The sequence below is a fragment of the Micromys minutus genome (assembly GCF_963924665.1).
Source record: "Micromys minutus genome assembly, chromosome: 1".
NCBI lineage: Eukaryota > Metazoa > Chordata > Mammalia > Rodentia > Muridae > Micromys > Micromys minutus.
In genome coordinates, this window is record NC_137969.1 from 15,909,010 (window position 1) to 15,924,968 (window position 15,959).

General features: G+C 40.1%; 1 protein-coding gene across 3 annotated transcripts in view; it reads left to right on the top strand.

Annotated features, from left to right (window-relative positions):
* Positions 1 to 1,418: 1,418 nt before the first annotated feature.
* Positions 1,419 to 15,959, top strand: part of LCORL (ligand dependent nuclear receptor corepressor like) — a gene marked incomplete at both ends in the record, with an annotated part of 150,177 nt that continues 135,636 nt past the window's right edge. For all 3 annotated transcript variants that reach the window (XM_080925225.1, XM_080925224.1, XM_080925226.1), the window contains one exon: positions 1,419 to 1,569. In XM_080925225.1, coding sequence (XP_080781351.1) covers positions 1,419 to 1,569 — 151 coding nt within the window. The remainder of the gene's footprint in view (positions 1,570 to 15,959) is intronic.

The following is a 15,959-nucleotide window of genomic DNA, read 5'->3' on the forward strand; positions in this document are numbered from 1 at the left end:
TTTTTGATGAAGTTGTAATGCTACATTTTTAGTACGGAGGCAACCCTGAGCAGTAAACTATTCTAAGAAGAAAAAAGAATGACAGATGAGGAGATACCACAAAATAGAGGGTACTACAGAAATGAGAATTTGAGTTCCCAAGAATTGAAATATTTTTCTCCACAGAGGTGAACATAAATGCCCAGTAATGTACAGTATTTCTCTGTAAACTCTGGATTGCTTACAAGCTTTTGGTCCCCTGTGGCTATACAGAAATAAATGTAGAAATGGCTCTGGTGCAAAAGTTTTTTTTTTTTTTTTAAGGTAATTTAAGGTATATCCTCAATCAAAAGATTCTCCTCTCCCCAAGGAAATTTTCTCTCCCACAGTGCAGGATCTATCAGTAACAATTACAAAGTGCTAAATCCCATGCCAAGTTAGGCAGGAGAAAGAAAAGTCAAGGCACCAAAGTCTGAGTGAGTCATCGTCCTAATAAAGTTGACATTTTGAGGAGTATGTGAGATGTCCTTCCCGGAGTTTTCAACCAGTTATACCCATTATATACGGCCAAAAGCCTCTTCAGCGGTCCCGGATCTTTGTAACTATTCTCACTTTTCAACATCTCTTAGCTTCACCAACTGATGTCCCTGCACATCTTTCCTGGATCCAGGGGGAATGACTGGCGTGCGCTTTCGCTGAAGGTAGATGACATTGACCATGAAAACTTTCTGGCACTTAAAGAGCTGCTTGGTCGGCTGTTCAAGACAGAGGCAACTCTAGAGGCTTTCACCGAACTCCCCTCGCGGAACTAGAGAAAGATAAAGTTAGGCCAGGGCAAGGATAGTCCTGCCCAGCAGGCGTTTGGGGCCAAGCATTTGAAGTCTGGGGTTAGGCTGTCAGCTGGAAAAGTGCGAACTGGATAGGAGAGCGCTCAACGCAGTGGACTACAAAGCCCAGAGTGCACAGCGTCGCTCTCTTCAGCTTCCCGACGGGACTGGCGCGCGATGGAGGCTGGGGAATGAAGTCCGGCCTTCCAGAGCCCCCGCGCGAGGGCAGAAGGGAGGCGTTGCTAGTCGGCTCCTTCAGCACGCGGGTTCCTGGCTGGCCTCGGGGTTTCTCGCTCCCGCTCAGGGTTTTCGTGGACGGCGGGAGCAGTATGGCTTGCCTGAGTAAACTCCGGGGGGAGGAGGGGAAGGGAGTGGATGAGGAGGCGGGGTCAGCGGAAGCGGCAGGTTGCTTCCTTCTCTTCGCGTTCCCTCCCGCCTCTCCCTGAGGGAGCGGTGGGAAGGGGGAGGGGAGGGCAGGAGGAAGGTAGTGACACGTGTCAATCAACCCCCCTCCGGGGGGCGCGCGCTCCGGGGCTCGCGCCGAGGGCTCGCGCCCCTGCCTCGTGCCTGCGCCGCTCGTATGTAAATGAGGGCGCGTGACGCGGGACGCAGATGGACAAGGGAAGAGAGAGAATGGCCGCTGCCGCCGCTGCTGCCGCCGCCGCCGCTGCCGCTCAGTGCCGGAGCCCTCGGTGCGCGGCGGAGAGGAGAGGATTCCGGCGGGAACTCGACTCTTGGCGCCACCGCCTCATGCACTGTGTAGGTAAGAGAGACACGGGCCGGGCCGGGCTCCGCGCCGCTGTGCGGCTGCCGGCGGAGTTTGTGGCTGAGGGGTGTAGTTGGAGCTCCGGTTCGGGTCAGTTCAATGGGGAGCGATGGGAGCGGCGGCGGCGCGGCGGACCCGGCGGCGCCTTTTGTCTCGGGGCTCCCTGCCCGGCGCGGTCCGCGCCCCGCCGCCCGCCTGCCCGGCTCCCGGCTCCCGGGGAACTGTTAGTTCGGACCCCACTCTCCGAGCACCCCGCGGAAGCAGCCCGCCCGCTCGCGCTGCCCCGCAACTCCGCGGCGCCCGTGGCCACCCGCCGGTGCCCCTGTCACCGCGGCTCTTCCCCACCGGGGCGGAGGGGGACCCCGGAGCGGCGGGCCGGTCCGCGCCCCCGCCGGGCGCTCACACACCCCCTTCCTGCCGCCGGGGGCTGTAGGGGAAGACGCTGCCTAGTTGTTGGGACGCGGGACCAGGGGTTGCGGGGCGCTCGCGGGGCTGGGGCCGGAGAGGGCCGAGGGGCGATGGGGGGCGGCGCCTGAGGGGCGGGGGGCGGCCGCCTCTGCCCTCTCGCGCGCGGCCTCGGATCTGTGTGTACCCCTTTAAGAAGGAGCCGCTCGAGCGCTGACGGTTGGGATTTGAAGTTCTTCCTCCCTCTTTGGAAGTCTGGACGGATGGGGGGTGTTGCTATGGCGACGGCACCCTCCCCACGCCCCCCCCCCCTTTTCCTTGAGGACGCCCCGACGACTCTAGTCCTCTTTCGCTGTCATGTGATGGACTCGCGTAGCCCTCCCCACCTCCCATTCCGGGTTCAAAAGCAACCCAGTTTTCCGTTTTGGTGGGGTCTGATTGGTTTTGCTTCAAACTTCCGCGCTCCGGGCTGTCATTCAGTGGGCTGCTCTGGGTAGCGGGAAGTACTGGGACTCCCTACCTCGTTGCGGTCACCGCTTTTCCCTCAACAGTGAGACGTGTCCCCACAGCTGTTCCCCGGCAGGTTGGTTCGGTGCAAGAGAGGGGCTTGCGGAGGGTGTGCTTCGGAAGGGGTCACAGGGTCGCCTTTGAAGAGGTGGGAGTGGAGGCTGGCCGGTGTTAGGAGTGGGTGGTCGCGTGGTGGTTTTCTTTTCTGAGGAGTAGGTGTCAGCATTTGGAGTTGAGTATAGTAAGCTTAGTTCCTTGGGAAGACAACTCTCTTCTACCTTGTTTTCATCTGTTCTTGCGCCACCTCGCGCCCTGTCCCCCCATGCTGCCCACCCCTCTCAGATTTGTTTGGGTAGAGCCCAAAGGTCTGTCTGTCTTGTTTTCACTGATCATAGTAAAGGAAACCAGAAGCAGCTTCAGTTCAGTAATGTGCTGTACAGAATAGGATGTATATAGGAAAACGGAAGGGTGCTCTGGTTTAGGAACATCGGTGATGTTTAAGGAGTTTAGTCTTAAGATCAGTGTGTTACCTCTATAAAATGTTTTTAGGGTTGATCTGTGGCAAAGTTATTAGGAAGGGGGTGTGTGGAAAAAAAAAACAAAAAACCTCATACTAAATGTGTCCGTACTTGTACTTCATGAATGCAGAGTGGACTCGTTTTGACAGTTACTTATGTTTAGATCTGCTCCTTTGAAAACCCGCCTAGAAATTGTCACCTTCCTTCTTGTGGAGTCCAACAAATAGCACTGACTGCATCGTAGTACCGGCTCACGGAACTGTTAGGCACCCAGAGATTTGAAGATGACCATGCTTAAGTTTTGTTTTACAGTATTTGACGATTTTTTTTCCTCATGACGTGTCACTAAATATAGTCAGTATGTCTTTGAAATAACAAAAATGTGTACTTTTGAAAGTCAAATTTTAACAAAGTGAAACAAATTAATCTGATTTAGTGGGAAATGAGGTAAGATTTTTGAATATTTAGTATTCTGTAATCCGTATTATACTTTCAGTGTTATACACAATTATATTGTACGGTACATGAGAACGTTTTCCTGGGCAACAGCCATATTTGAAAAATTGTTTCACAGTCCCAGTTTTTGTCTAGAGACTTGCTGAGATCCATTTGGTGTATTGTTTTCTCATTGCTATTTTTAAGTAACAAACCCTTCTAAATAGAATACACACCTGTTGGTTGGGGAGTGGTCTTGTTTAATTGTTGTGTGGATAGGTGATAAAAGCCATTTTAAGCTACCCTTTGCTATGATACGTACTTTGTAGAAAATCTTCCTGCTCCTTATATGTATGTGTGTGATGTATGTGCAGTATATAGATGTATAAATATATACATTTCTATATTTAATAGTCAGTGCTCTTATGGATTAAAATACCTTTTTATATAAGACATTCTTCTGGCTATTGAGAAAGAAAATGATTTAAGTCTTGGGTTTCAGTAAGAGTTGGAAATCATAAAGTATATTCAGCTTACACAGCTGAATTCATATTCAGTTATACAGATAATTGACATTAAATCTCAAATGAAGGTTTTTGAAATCTCTTGTTAAACAAATATGATTCATCTTTTTGTTATATATATTGTATAAAAATTTTGGGAAGAAAGTTTATCTTATCCAGTGAATGATTATAATGATCGAGAAGGGAAAGTGTTTGAACCCATCTAGAATATTTTCTTTATAGTTGTGGGACTCATGGCCTTTCCTTAGATTTATTCCTCTGATTCATTTCTGGTTTTGTTTTAAATTAAACAGGTGTCCTTCAAGTTTCATCCCAATTGATAGCTTTGTTTATAATGGGCTTTTTATAATCTTTGTATGCTAGAGTATACTTTACTTTTGAATATTCTGTAACAAATGCTCAGTGCATATTGGATATGGGAATGTTATTCTAGTGTTCAGGATTACATTGAGCATTGAAAGACACAGTTTCATATTTTATAGAGTGTATAATTAGTATTTACTAACCAGGATGACACTGAACATTATTCCTTATGGAATAAATAATTAGTATCTAATGATTTATAAAATTAAAAGCCAGCTAAGTATAACAAAATAAATATATTAATACTGTTTAAAACATTATTTGGACTTGAAAAGTAATTAAAATATTTAAGCTAGGACAGGCCAGTTCTTTAAAAAAATTAATTTTGGTATAATTTGAATAAGAAAATAATAATTACACTTGATTTTGTAAACCAGTTGTTTCATATCTTGTTGTATTTTCATTTTTCTTGTCCTAAAGTCACACACAAACACACAAGCATACACACAGATACAAACACACACACACACACACACACACACACACACACACAGCAATTTGAGAGTAATTTGGACCTAAGATTTTCATTATTCCAAAAAGCAAGGACACTCACCGTCCAGCATATATTACCTAATTTATACTTCATTTTCAAATTTTATCTATTTTCTCTATCCATCTCTTGTCTGAGATAATGAAGTGCATTTATTGGTTATCATGTCTCTAGTCCTTTTTAATTGGGAATATTTCTTTAATTTTTCTTTGTATTTCTTTGTTTTGACATTTAAAAAAAATACAGAGCATTTTTTTTGATGATGTCCCTCAAAATGGAATTGTTGTTTTCTCATGATTAGATTGTTATGCATTTGGTAGGAATACTATTGAAGAAATGTTCTGTTTTTCTCAGTACATCGTATTTTGAAGTTCAAAGTGTTTGTGTGTTTTAACCTTAAAATTTGGTTAAGATATTTACTATATTTCTCCCTGAAAATTATTCATCATTTTGTAACGAATATGCACCTTATGGGAAAGTGTTTTCAAGAACAAGGTATTGCCATCGTCTCATCAAAATTTAGCATCTGTCAGTATTCTGGTTTTGCCCCTTCTTTTGAAGGATTGATACTTACTCAATTATACTTTCTGTGATTTCATGAATTCTTATTCAAAGATAAAAATATATCACCGTCATTATTTTTTGATTCTCCAATTATGGCAGATTTAACTAAACTTAAAGCTCCCCCCCCCTGTGTCTGTGTGTGTGTGTGTGTGTGTGTGTGTGTGTGTGTGTGTGTGTGTGTTGTGGTGCACACATGCTCATATTTGTAAACGAGATAGTCCACATTTCTATATTTTATTGTCCCAGGTTTTGTATTAGTTACTTCACCAAAATGACCTTTAATTTTTTTTTTTTAGAGGAAAAAGTAAATTTAGATACCAAACTAAGCAGAAGGTTCTGGATCTGTTTTTAATTAATCCCTGTTTTTTGTATATATATACAAAATCTTATGATTACAAAATAAAACAAGGAAAAGATTGGCTTAGAAACATTCTATAAAACAATGGTGTCTTTCCTATAAAAGACTCGTTCAGTAGTAATTGGAACCAAATATGAAATGTTAAATCTTCTGCTCAAAGATTAAATTGTTAATCTACCTCATTAAAACACATACAGTCTGTTATCTTTTTATTAAAAAGACTGATTTTTTTTTGGCCTTTTTTCTTTCTTTCTATTTTACACTCCAGGTTTTAGTCTCCTCCAGGTCCACCCTCTCACTGTTCCACATCTCATACTTCCCACCACCCCTGTCTCCAGGAGGATGTCCTCATTCCACCCCAACCCTCCCCAAAAGACCTCTAAACTCCCTGGGGTCTCTTGAGGGTTAAATGCATCTTCCCTGACTGAACCCAGACCCGGCAGTTTCCTGCTGTATATAAGTGTTGGGGGCCTCATATCAGCTGCTGTATGCTGCCTGATTGTTGATCCATGTCTGAGAGATCCTGGGGGTCCAGGTTAAATTGAAACTGCTGGTCTTCCTATAGGGTCACCCTCCTCAGCTTCTTCCAGCTTTTCCCTAATTCAATGACAGGGGTCAGCAGCCTCTGTTGATTGGTTGGATGCAAATAGCTAACTCAGCTGCTTGTTGGGTCATAATAGGTCCCTTTTTGTGAGCACTCCATAGCCTCTGTAATTGTGTCAGGCCTTGGGGCCTCCCCTTGAGCTGGATCCCACTTTGGGCCTGTCACTGGATCTTGTTTTCTTCAGGCTGTTCTACATTTCCATCCCAGCAGTTCTTTCAGACAGGAACAATTATGGGTCAGAGTTTTGACTGTGGGATAGCAACCGCATCCCACACTAAATGCCCTACAAGAAGATGGGCTCTACAAGTTCCCTCTTCCCACTGTAGGGCATTTCACTTAAGGTTTCTCCCTTTGAATTCTGAGAGTCTTTCACCTCCCAGGTCTCTGGTATATTCTGGAGGGTCCTCCCAACCTCCTACTTCCCCTGAGGTTGCCTTTTGCATTCTTTCTGCTGGCCCTCAGGGCTTCAGTCTAGATCCTGTTCCCCTCTCCCTCCCTCCCTTTTCCTCTCAGGTTCCTCCCTCTCTCCCTCCCTCCCTCCCTCCCTCCTTCCCTCCCTCCCTTCCTCCCCACTTGTGGTTGCTTTCTTCTCCCTCCCAAGTGGGACTGAGTTGTCTATACTTGGGCCCTTCAGCTTGTTGGGGAAAAAAAAATATCATTTTTGTACTAATCCATGTAGATATTGTTGAGAACTTGAGTTACTACTATTTATGTTTTAGAATTGGGGATTTTACATTTGTGGTACATCTCAGTTTGAAGACTATTGAACTGTAACAGATGGCAAGTGCACTTAATTGCAGTTTGGTTTTCTTGGTACCAATTACTTTAAAAACCTCTTCATAATAAACAAATGTACTCTTTTATTTGTTTAGTACAGAATAAACATCATGAGAAAATAAGCTCTGGAGCTCGAGTTTGGAACCTAGTGGCACTATCTACCAAGGTTTGCTTGTTGTTGTTTTGTTTTTTTGTTTGTATTTTATCTTTCAGTTGTTTTATCAGTAATTTGGGAAGAGCTAGGTTGCTAGAGACAGTTTGTTGATTTGTGCTAATGCTTATCTCCTGTATAGAAAGCATTCAATAAATGCTAACTATCATCAGCGATGTTTTTCCCTGTGTTCTTGAATGCTTGGGCTTTATAATTTTGTCAGTAGACTTGGTGGAAATGATGCTGGATGATTTAAAAAGATTAAGGAGCATGCTAAAGTAAAAACAAGAGTTTAAATTAACTGTATTTTTTAGTTTTCTATAGCTATAGTGTTACGAAGTTTTAAAAGTCAAGTAATTTAGTATTGATTTTTTTGTATGATGAGAGCATTTGCCATTCTACATTCTAAGGAATCTTTGGTAGTAGATATAAGGCATTAGTTTGTAGCTCATCAAAAACTTTATTACTAACTGGTTGTGGTGCACACATTACCTTTAGTAACAACATTCTGGAGGCAGAGCAGAGGAACTGTTTTCAGGTCAGTCTTATGTACATAGCAAGTTCTAGATCAGCCAGAAGTTCATAACAATAATCTGTGTCCAATAAAATAAAATAATAACAGTAACAATAATGATGAGACACTATTGTATTAAATCATCTTGAGGTTGTTTTTTGTTGATATGAAGCTTTCTGTTAGTCATTTTGATGTTTTTCTTCTGGTTTCTTTTTGTGTGCTCTTCTGTTATTTTACCACAGCATTCTCCTTTATCACTGTTAGCATCTAAATCACAGAAGAGTGAACTTCCTTAGAAATTTGTATTAATGGGTCACTGACTGTTTTTTTGGGGGGCAGCTGTCAAAGAGTGTTGGCTGTACAACTTGTTTCAACTTGTCCATTTATTTTAAGTAATGGCAGTTGTGATACCCATACATCAAACAGTTGGAATCTGTTGAATAGGTTAAAACATGTATCAAGATTATCTTTTTTTTTTTTTTTTTAAAATAGACGTTTTGGATACTTTTGCATTTTTTGGCAAATATGTAGATAGGCTTCAGACAGGTGTGTGTGTGTGTGTGTGTGTGTGTGTGTGTGTCTGTCTGTCTGTCTGTCTGTCTGTCTGTCTCCCTGTCTTTCTTTCTGCCTGTCTGTATTTCTGCCTATGCCATATGTGCTAGTGTCCACTGAGGCCAGAGTAAGGCGTGGAATCCTGGAGTTAGAGGAGATTGTGAACTTTATCTGAAGAGCAGTAAGTGCTCTTAACCACTTAGTCATCTTTCATCCTGCAGAATCATAGGCCTTGGGCTGGCTACAGGTGTCCCACCTTCCCAAGCTTGGCAGCACATGCGATTAGTTTCTGTTATGTGTCTGCATATTCCTCTGACCTTCACTACCAGCCTTTATTTCTGCCTCAGTTCACTCTTAGGAGTGGCAACAAGATACATGCTTTTTGTTTTGGTCATATATGTATTTTTCCTTTAATAAGTCTTAAGTTAAAAGTATCCTACTTTGTGTGTGTTCATAGTCTTCTTTGATAATATCCTTTACTTAAGATATACAGGTTACACTTAAAGTGGCTAAGCATAAGATTCTATATTTTATGACATAAAAGTGGTACATACTTGGCAGATATCATTCAAATTTTGAATTTTGTGTCCTATGACAAGTAATACACAGTATGATATTCCTGATGTGTCAGGTGGTAGCTTGAACCACAGCTTCAAGTTAGCCACATATTTATTAGTGTAAACAATTGACATTTTTGCAATGTGCTTCTACCATAGTATCCAATAAGTTACATGAAATATCCCACTATTTGTTATTTAAAATAGGTTTTGAATTTTTTTTTTTACAACCGTGGGCAGTGAAAGTGTCCTAAGCATGTTTAGGCTAAGCTGTGATCCGGTTGGACAAGACGTATCTACTGTACATAGACTAGCATGCATCACGCACAAAACATGTAATTCTACAATATTGAGAATCTTATTACAGTACATATTTAGGATTACATTTGTAATCAATGAATTATTTGCAACAATGTAGCTTTTATTTGTTACAACATAGATAAGAAATGGTGATGGGTTCAACCCAGCCTGCTGCTACTACAGAAATGTAATTAAGAAAATATGCTTTTCTTTGAAGAATAGCACATTGTTCTTAGTTAAGCTAAATAAAAATTTTGTAAGAATTTTTGTGTTTGCTACAAAATAAAAGAATAAAATGAATCTTCTCTGTCTCTCTCTTTTCTGTATCTGCTCTGCTTTTGTAGTTGCCAATAACTTCATCCTGCTTACATTTTTCCTGTTTGGTTTCTTTAATCTGCTGCCAAGTTATTTTCCTTGTGCTAGTTCACGGATTCAGTTTTTGTGATAGTGCAAGCTCTTGGGCAGATTCAGATAAGGTTTTGCATTACTGATTTTACTTTCTCCTGTGTGACTTTTAAGTTAAAACATACGGTAAATTATTATGCAGCTGCTTCGATTTCATAGTTGACTAGGTATTCATGTCTCTCATTCGTCTTTGTTATCAAGTAAAAGCTCTTACCCATATTTAGCTATTTAGTCAGAGATTATCAGACAGCTTCTTCCATATTGGTTAGACCAACGATCCTCTTCATCTGCTTTTATTTATTACATATTTCTCCAAATTCTTGGGTATCTTTGTAGCTATATCTAATGCCTTGGATCCTTAGTCACCTTTAAATTTTAACTTGGCCCTAGATTCTTTTATGAATACTACCTTGATATATTTCTCTATTAGTTCAAATTGGATTTTTCTACTCTAATGTGTGCATGCAAGGTGTGTCTATATTGGAAGTAACTTTGTTCATTAGACATCATGTTTCCCACACTGATGATAGACAGGGGACTAAATCTTCATAAATGGTAGAAAGGGCTAGATGGAACACTACCTTCTTAGCACTTATAATCAGGTATTATTCATCTTTTACAGGGAATGTTATGGGACTGAGATAATACCATTCCTCTTGTGTTTGCTATTTTTTGGCTTAATGAAAAGTGTTAAAATATTTATATAGTAGTATTTTGGTGCCAAAGATATTAGTTAAAGAACTATATGAGCAAAAATATATTTAAATCTATGCAGATGAATAAGAGGAACTAGGGACATAGGATAGACTATTAGACAGTAAAGGATTTGGCACCACTTTAAGATATGTTAAAATTCTTTAGGTGGAGAAAGGAACCTCACACTTCTCCCAGTTTTATACTGAAAAGTAAGGCAATTAGGTAGATATGCAGTAAACCAGAACAGACAGCTAGCACTATTCGAGAGGAAAAAAGACTTCCAGATTACTGTACATATGTGAAACATGGAATGTGCAATATTTTGGCAACATGAGGGTTCCAGGTGAATTTTAGTGGAGTGATGGAGACGCAACTGTATCGTAACAGGTTAGATAGTGATTCAGATATGTCCAAGTGAAGATAATGTACTCATATTGAATGGGACATGTTTTAAGGACTGTCGAATGTCTCCATGGGTAAAAACACTTTACATATGATCCTGATGACCTGAGTTCCGTCCCCAGTGACACCTATCTCATGATCCCTTTTCTTTATCTTGTTCTGAGCAGGTATATATATACAGGTATGTGTCTATGCATAGACACATGAGGATAGCAAGCATGCATGTATGTGCATATGATGTAGAGTTTAGACATCAACATTGGATATCTTCCTAAGTTGTTCTCCTTGGTTTTTGAAAGAGGATCTTTGTAAATTCGGAGTTTCCATATCTTGTTAAACTAGCTCCAGAGATTCTTCTGTTTCTGCCTTCCCTGATCTCTGTGATTCCAGACATGAACCCTGCTTCCAACCACTGGTGCTCCACCTTGACATCACACTGAAGTCGTCATGCTTGTATACCAAGCACTTCACAGTCTGAGCCATCTCCATAATTCTTGCGTATATTGAGTTTAATAAACTTATTTATTTAACAAATAAATCTCGATAAACAGAATATTGAGATTTAGACATTAAGGAATGGGATAGACTTGGTTTGAATTATTGAATGAATATCAATTCTAAATTTATCTCTCTAAGAAATTTAAAGAAATATTTTCTTAATCAAGTTAATGATTAGATTTATGACATCATTCTGTTATACACTTTAAAGGTATGATTCCTCCCCAAACTTACTTTTCTCATACTTTTCTCAGTTTACCATCAAATCTTTTGAGTCCTATGTGCCAGTTGTTGGAGGTTATAATTCTGCTTTTTTTCCAAACTGGGTTCTGAATCTCCACAGACTAAAAAATACAGAATCAAAATACTAGCCTTAAGTAGGGTTGTATTGAAATTTGACTTAGAACTGTGGTTAAAAATGTGTCATTGCTAATGTGGATGAGAGAAGCTCACAAGGCCTCAACTTTACACAAAGAACTATAGGAAACTAAGGAATACTGATAGAGGGAGAAGTAGTCATGCACAGGGAGAGCACAATAATTCCTTATTCAATACCAATGGTCAGTCCTAAGAACATACTTACAGGTAACATTATACAGACTGAGCAAGTTGTATTTATGTATTTAGGAATACATACACCATCACCACCACCATCACCACCACCAACAACAACAAAGAAAAAAGAGGCCATGAATTTGAAAGAGAGCCAGGTAGGAGTGATTAAGAAAATTTGGCGGGAGGAAAGAGAAGGGGAGATGATGTAATTTGTAATCTCAAAAAGTAAAACATTACCAAAAATAATAACAAAGTTAAATTTAAAAAATGAGCGTTGTACTTCTTACCCCTCAGCTTCTTAAACTGAACTAACTTACCAACTTATGAGAAGTACAGCTGGGCTAGCAGGCTTCTTTTGAATATAAGGAGGCACAGCTACCCTAATGAGGCAGATGAACAAAGAGGGTTGGTCCTGTGTAGAAAACAAAGCTGTTGTCAGTGTTAGTTTTTTGGTTTTTGGTTTTTTTTTTTTTTTTTTTTTTTTTTGGTCTTCTTTAAGAAGACCAAATAAAATATAAGGAACAGAAGTTTCTTCCTAAATATTTTCCCTAAGAATGTGAACTTTGGGGCAGGGAGAGTTCTGTTTTATGTGAAATGCAAGTCCGTGGGGGTGGAGTTAAAATGCTTAACTTTTACTGTAGGTTTGTATTTATTTAGATTTTGTTTATGAAGACTGAACTATGATTAATGGTGCTGAGTATTAGACAGACATGTTATAAGCTAATGGAAAGAGAGGAAGAACAATTAATTAATTGAAAGGTCTGAAATGACTAGGTTCCATGGGAGGGAAAGCAAGGATTGGGAATCTTTAACTAATTGGGAATAGTTAGTAAATATTAGGCTAAGCCAAGTCAGAGCAGTAGTCAGTTAAGCAGGCTTATGCAGCCTTTCCTCTAGTCAGTGATAGATATACTAGAGAAACACACTGTAATGTGAGCGTGCTACAGGTATGTTCTGCCTGGATAGTTTACTCCCAAGGGTCACCTGGTCTCTGCTGGAGTTAGGCACCTCTGCTGTTGTAATACAAAAGTAACAGTAAAATGAATAAGCATGTTTGGTTGTGTTTCAACAAAAACTTATTTTTATAAAAAAGTAAATTTAGCTTTATAGGCCATAGTTTGCTGATCTTAGTTTCAAAGATGCAATTTAAACTGATTTAGGGACAAGTTGAGAGGGTAGTACAGGCAAACACAAATGACAGATCCTGAAAACATTTAGCATGGGATCCCTGAGTGTAGGGTGGGTGTGGAGCGGGAGTGCAAGTATGAATTATGATCTTGACCAGGAAGAAATACGAACCTTTGATAATTTTTGTTAACATGTAATAAGCGTGATCAAATAAGTCAGTTACTTTTCATTTTGAATATTCATTGTTGATAAGTTTTAGGTTTTTTAATTTTTGTTTGCTTTTTTTTGTTTACAATAGTTTTAAAGACACTTAATTGAAGCAGGTATTTTAAGTCAAAACTAGGAAAATGGGCAGTCTAATGTACTAATAAAAACATTTGATATTCAGATTCCTTTTTTTACTTTAACTTTTAACAATTTGAAAATTTAAACAGGGTGAAAGATGGAGCCCAAATAATCATTTCTCCTGTGACTAGAAGCCAAGTTAGAATAGAGTCAAAGGGGCTAAGACACTTGGGGGACACTCATATACCATCTCTTCAGGCTTATTTTCCCTTGGTGGTTCTCCCCTAAAGCAAGAGAAGCAAAACTAGACTCTGCCTGTTCAGTGACTCCTTTTAAATTCAGTGATCAGAGAAGCCATGTCCCTTGTCTATGGATGAAGAAAGGTTCAAATCCTTTTCACTGAAGCATCCTTTCTGGTAGAAACCAGGAAGAAGGAGAAGGTTGTAAAACCTCTAATACTTGGGTTTTTAGGACTTTTTTTTTTTTGCAAAATCCTATCTGTGGATAATTATACCAGAAACAATGCAACTATTACTATATAGAATACAAACTTACATATTCTGGATATTTAATTTTTTTTAAATTTTAGTATTCTGAAAAACCTTGTTTTAAAATTTCTTTAATGAATAAATATTAACTACGCCTATATTTTTCGTTATTTACTTACTCACTTTACATCTTTCCTGCAGCCCCTCTTCCTCTCCTCCCAGTACCATCCTCACAAGTCTCCTCCTTGGGTACCACCTAGCCCTGGGACAACAAGTTGCAGCAGGACTGAGCATATCCTCTCCCACTGAGACCAGACAAGGCAGCCTAGGTGGGGAAAGGGGATCCAATGGCAGGCAACAGATGAGGGACAGCCTTCCCTCCAATTATTAAGGGACCCACATGCAGATCAAGCTGCATATCTGCCACAAATGTGTAAGGGGCCTAGCTCCAGCCCTGCATGAAGTTTGATTGGTGGTTCATTCTGTGATCCCTCATAGGCCCAGGTTAATTGGCTCTCTGCAGGTCTTCTTATGAGGTCCTTGACCCCTTTGTCTTGTTTAGTCCTATGGATTACCATTCCACACAAGTCCCTGAGATCTGCTTGATGTTTGGCTGTGGGTCTCTGCATATGCACCCATCTGCTGCTAAATGAAGCCTCTCAGGAGACATTTATGCTAGGCTCCTGTTTGCAAGCATAGCATTAATAGTGTCAGGGTTGGCTCTCTCCCATGAGATAGGTCTCACGTTGCACCAGTCATTGGTTGGCCCTTTCCTCAATCTTGGCTCTATCTTTATGCCTGTGTATCTTGTAGGTAGGACAAATTTTGGATTGAAGATTTTGTTGGAAGGTTGATGTCTATTTTCTTTCCTTTCCTTCACCTACAATGTCTATTTTATTCCCACTTGTGAGTGGGATTCATGCATCCTCCTTGAGGCCCTCCTTATTACTTAGTTTCTTTAGGTCTAAGAATTGTTGCATGGTTATTCTGTACTTCACGGCTAATGTCCACTGATAAGTGAGTACATAGCATGGGTGTCTGGGTCTGTCTTGCCTCACTCAAGATGTTATTTTCGATTCCATCCATTTGCCTAGGAATTTTGTAAAGTTATTGTTTTTAATAGTTGAGTAGTACTCCATTGTGTAAATGTACCACAATTTCTGTATCCATTCATCTACTGAAGGACATCTGGGTTCTTCCCAGCTTCTGGCTATTATAAATAAGAATGCAAAACTTTCAAAGCTAATTTTAAAGTTTTTTTTTCATTTTTCTTGTGTGTGTGTGTGTGTGTGTGTGTGTGTGTGTGTGTGTTTGGCTGTATGTAAGCATTTAGCATACTTTCAAGACTGTTTTCAGAGCGGAGTTTAGTAACATTGTGTGTGTGTTTCTACAATAGGTTGCTATGACTTTTTTGAGATGCCTTGAGTGTTAGTTATCCCCCCACATTTCCTTCTCTGACTTGCCCTCCTATCCCACTCCCCATTTATCCATCCCCTATTTCATTATTTCCCTTTATCTCTTTATACCAGTATGTTCTGTATCCCCTCCCTTGAAATACCATCCCCATGGCTCCTCCCTGATTTCCTGACTATTTCTTTTTCACTGTAGTCTATACTACTTGCTGTTTAAATGGTCTCTTCATAAATAATCCTAACTCTGTAGTACTTGAAGAGTTAATATGAATATTTCATTCTTGTTTTGGAATAAAAACAATTTGCCACAGTATGCCAGACTCTTCAGTATCCATGTCTGTACATCTTTATTAGCCATCTATATTGTCTTTCTTTCATATTACATTCATTACTTCTACCACATCTTTTCAATTTTTATATAACTTTCTAAATTAATCAAAACTAGTAATTATAGATTAGTTATAGATGGATTCCTTAAAGTCCTATGTCTAGAATGTGTGGTATCTTCAGCAATAGGGTCTTACCTATTCTGGAAGGCAGTCTCTGAAAGTCGCAGTATTGTTTTGAGAGTTTCTTGGATTCCCTTGACCAACAACTTGAATTGACATTTTCTATGTCTGGTACTGGGGTTTTTGTTAGGTAATCTATGGCTATGAGGAGGAGCATTATCACCATGTGTGACATAACTTCATTCAAAATGTAAACCTACATATTATATTTGTATTTTTAAGCAATATAAAATAATGTTTCTTTGTTAATGTTTATTAATGTTTCTGTGGCTTTTCCAAGTGCCCTTTGTGTTACTTCTGCCTACCTTAGCTTGTGCATTGTTCCCTCATCCCTCACATTTGTGCCATTTCCCACTTCATAGCAGCTATGTCTGACTGCTTTCATTCCCA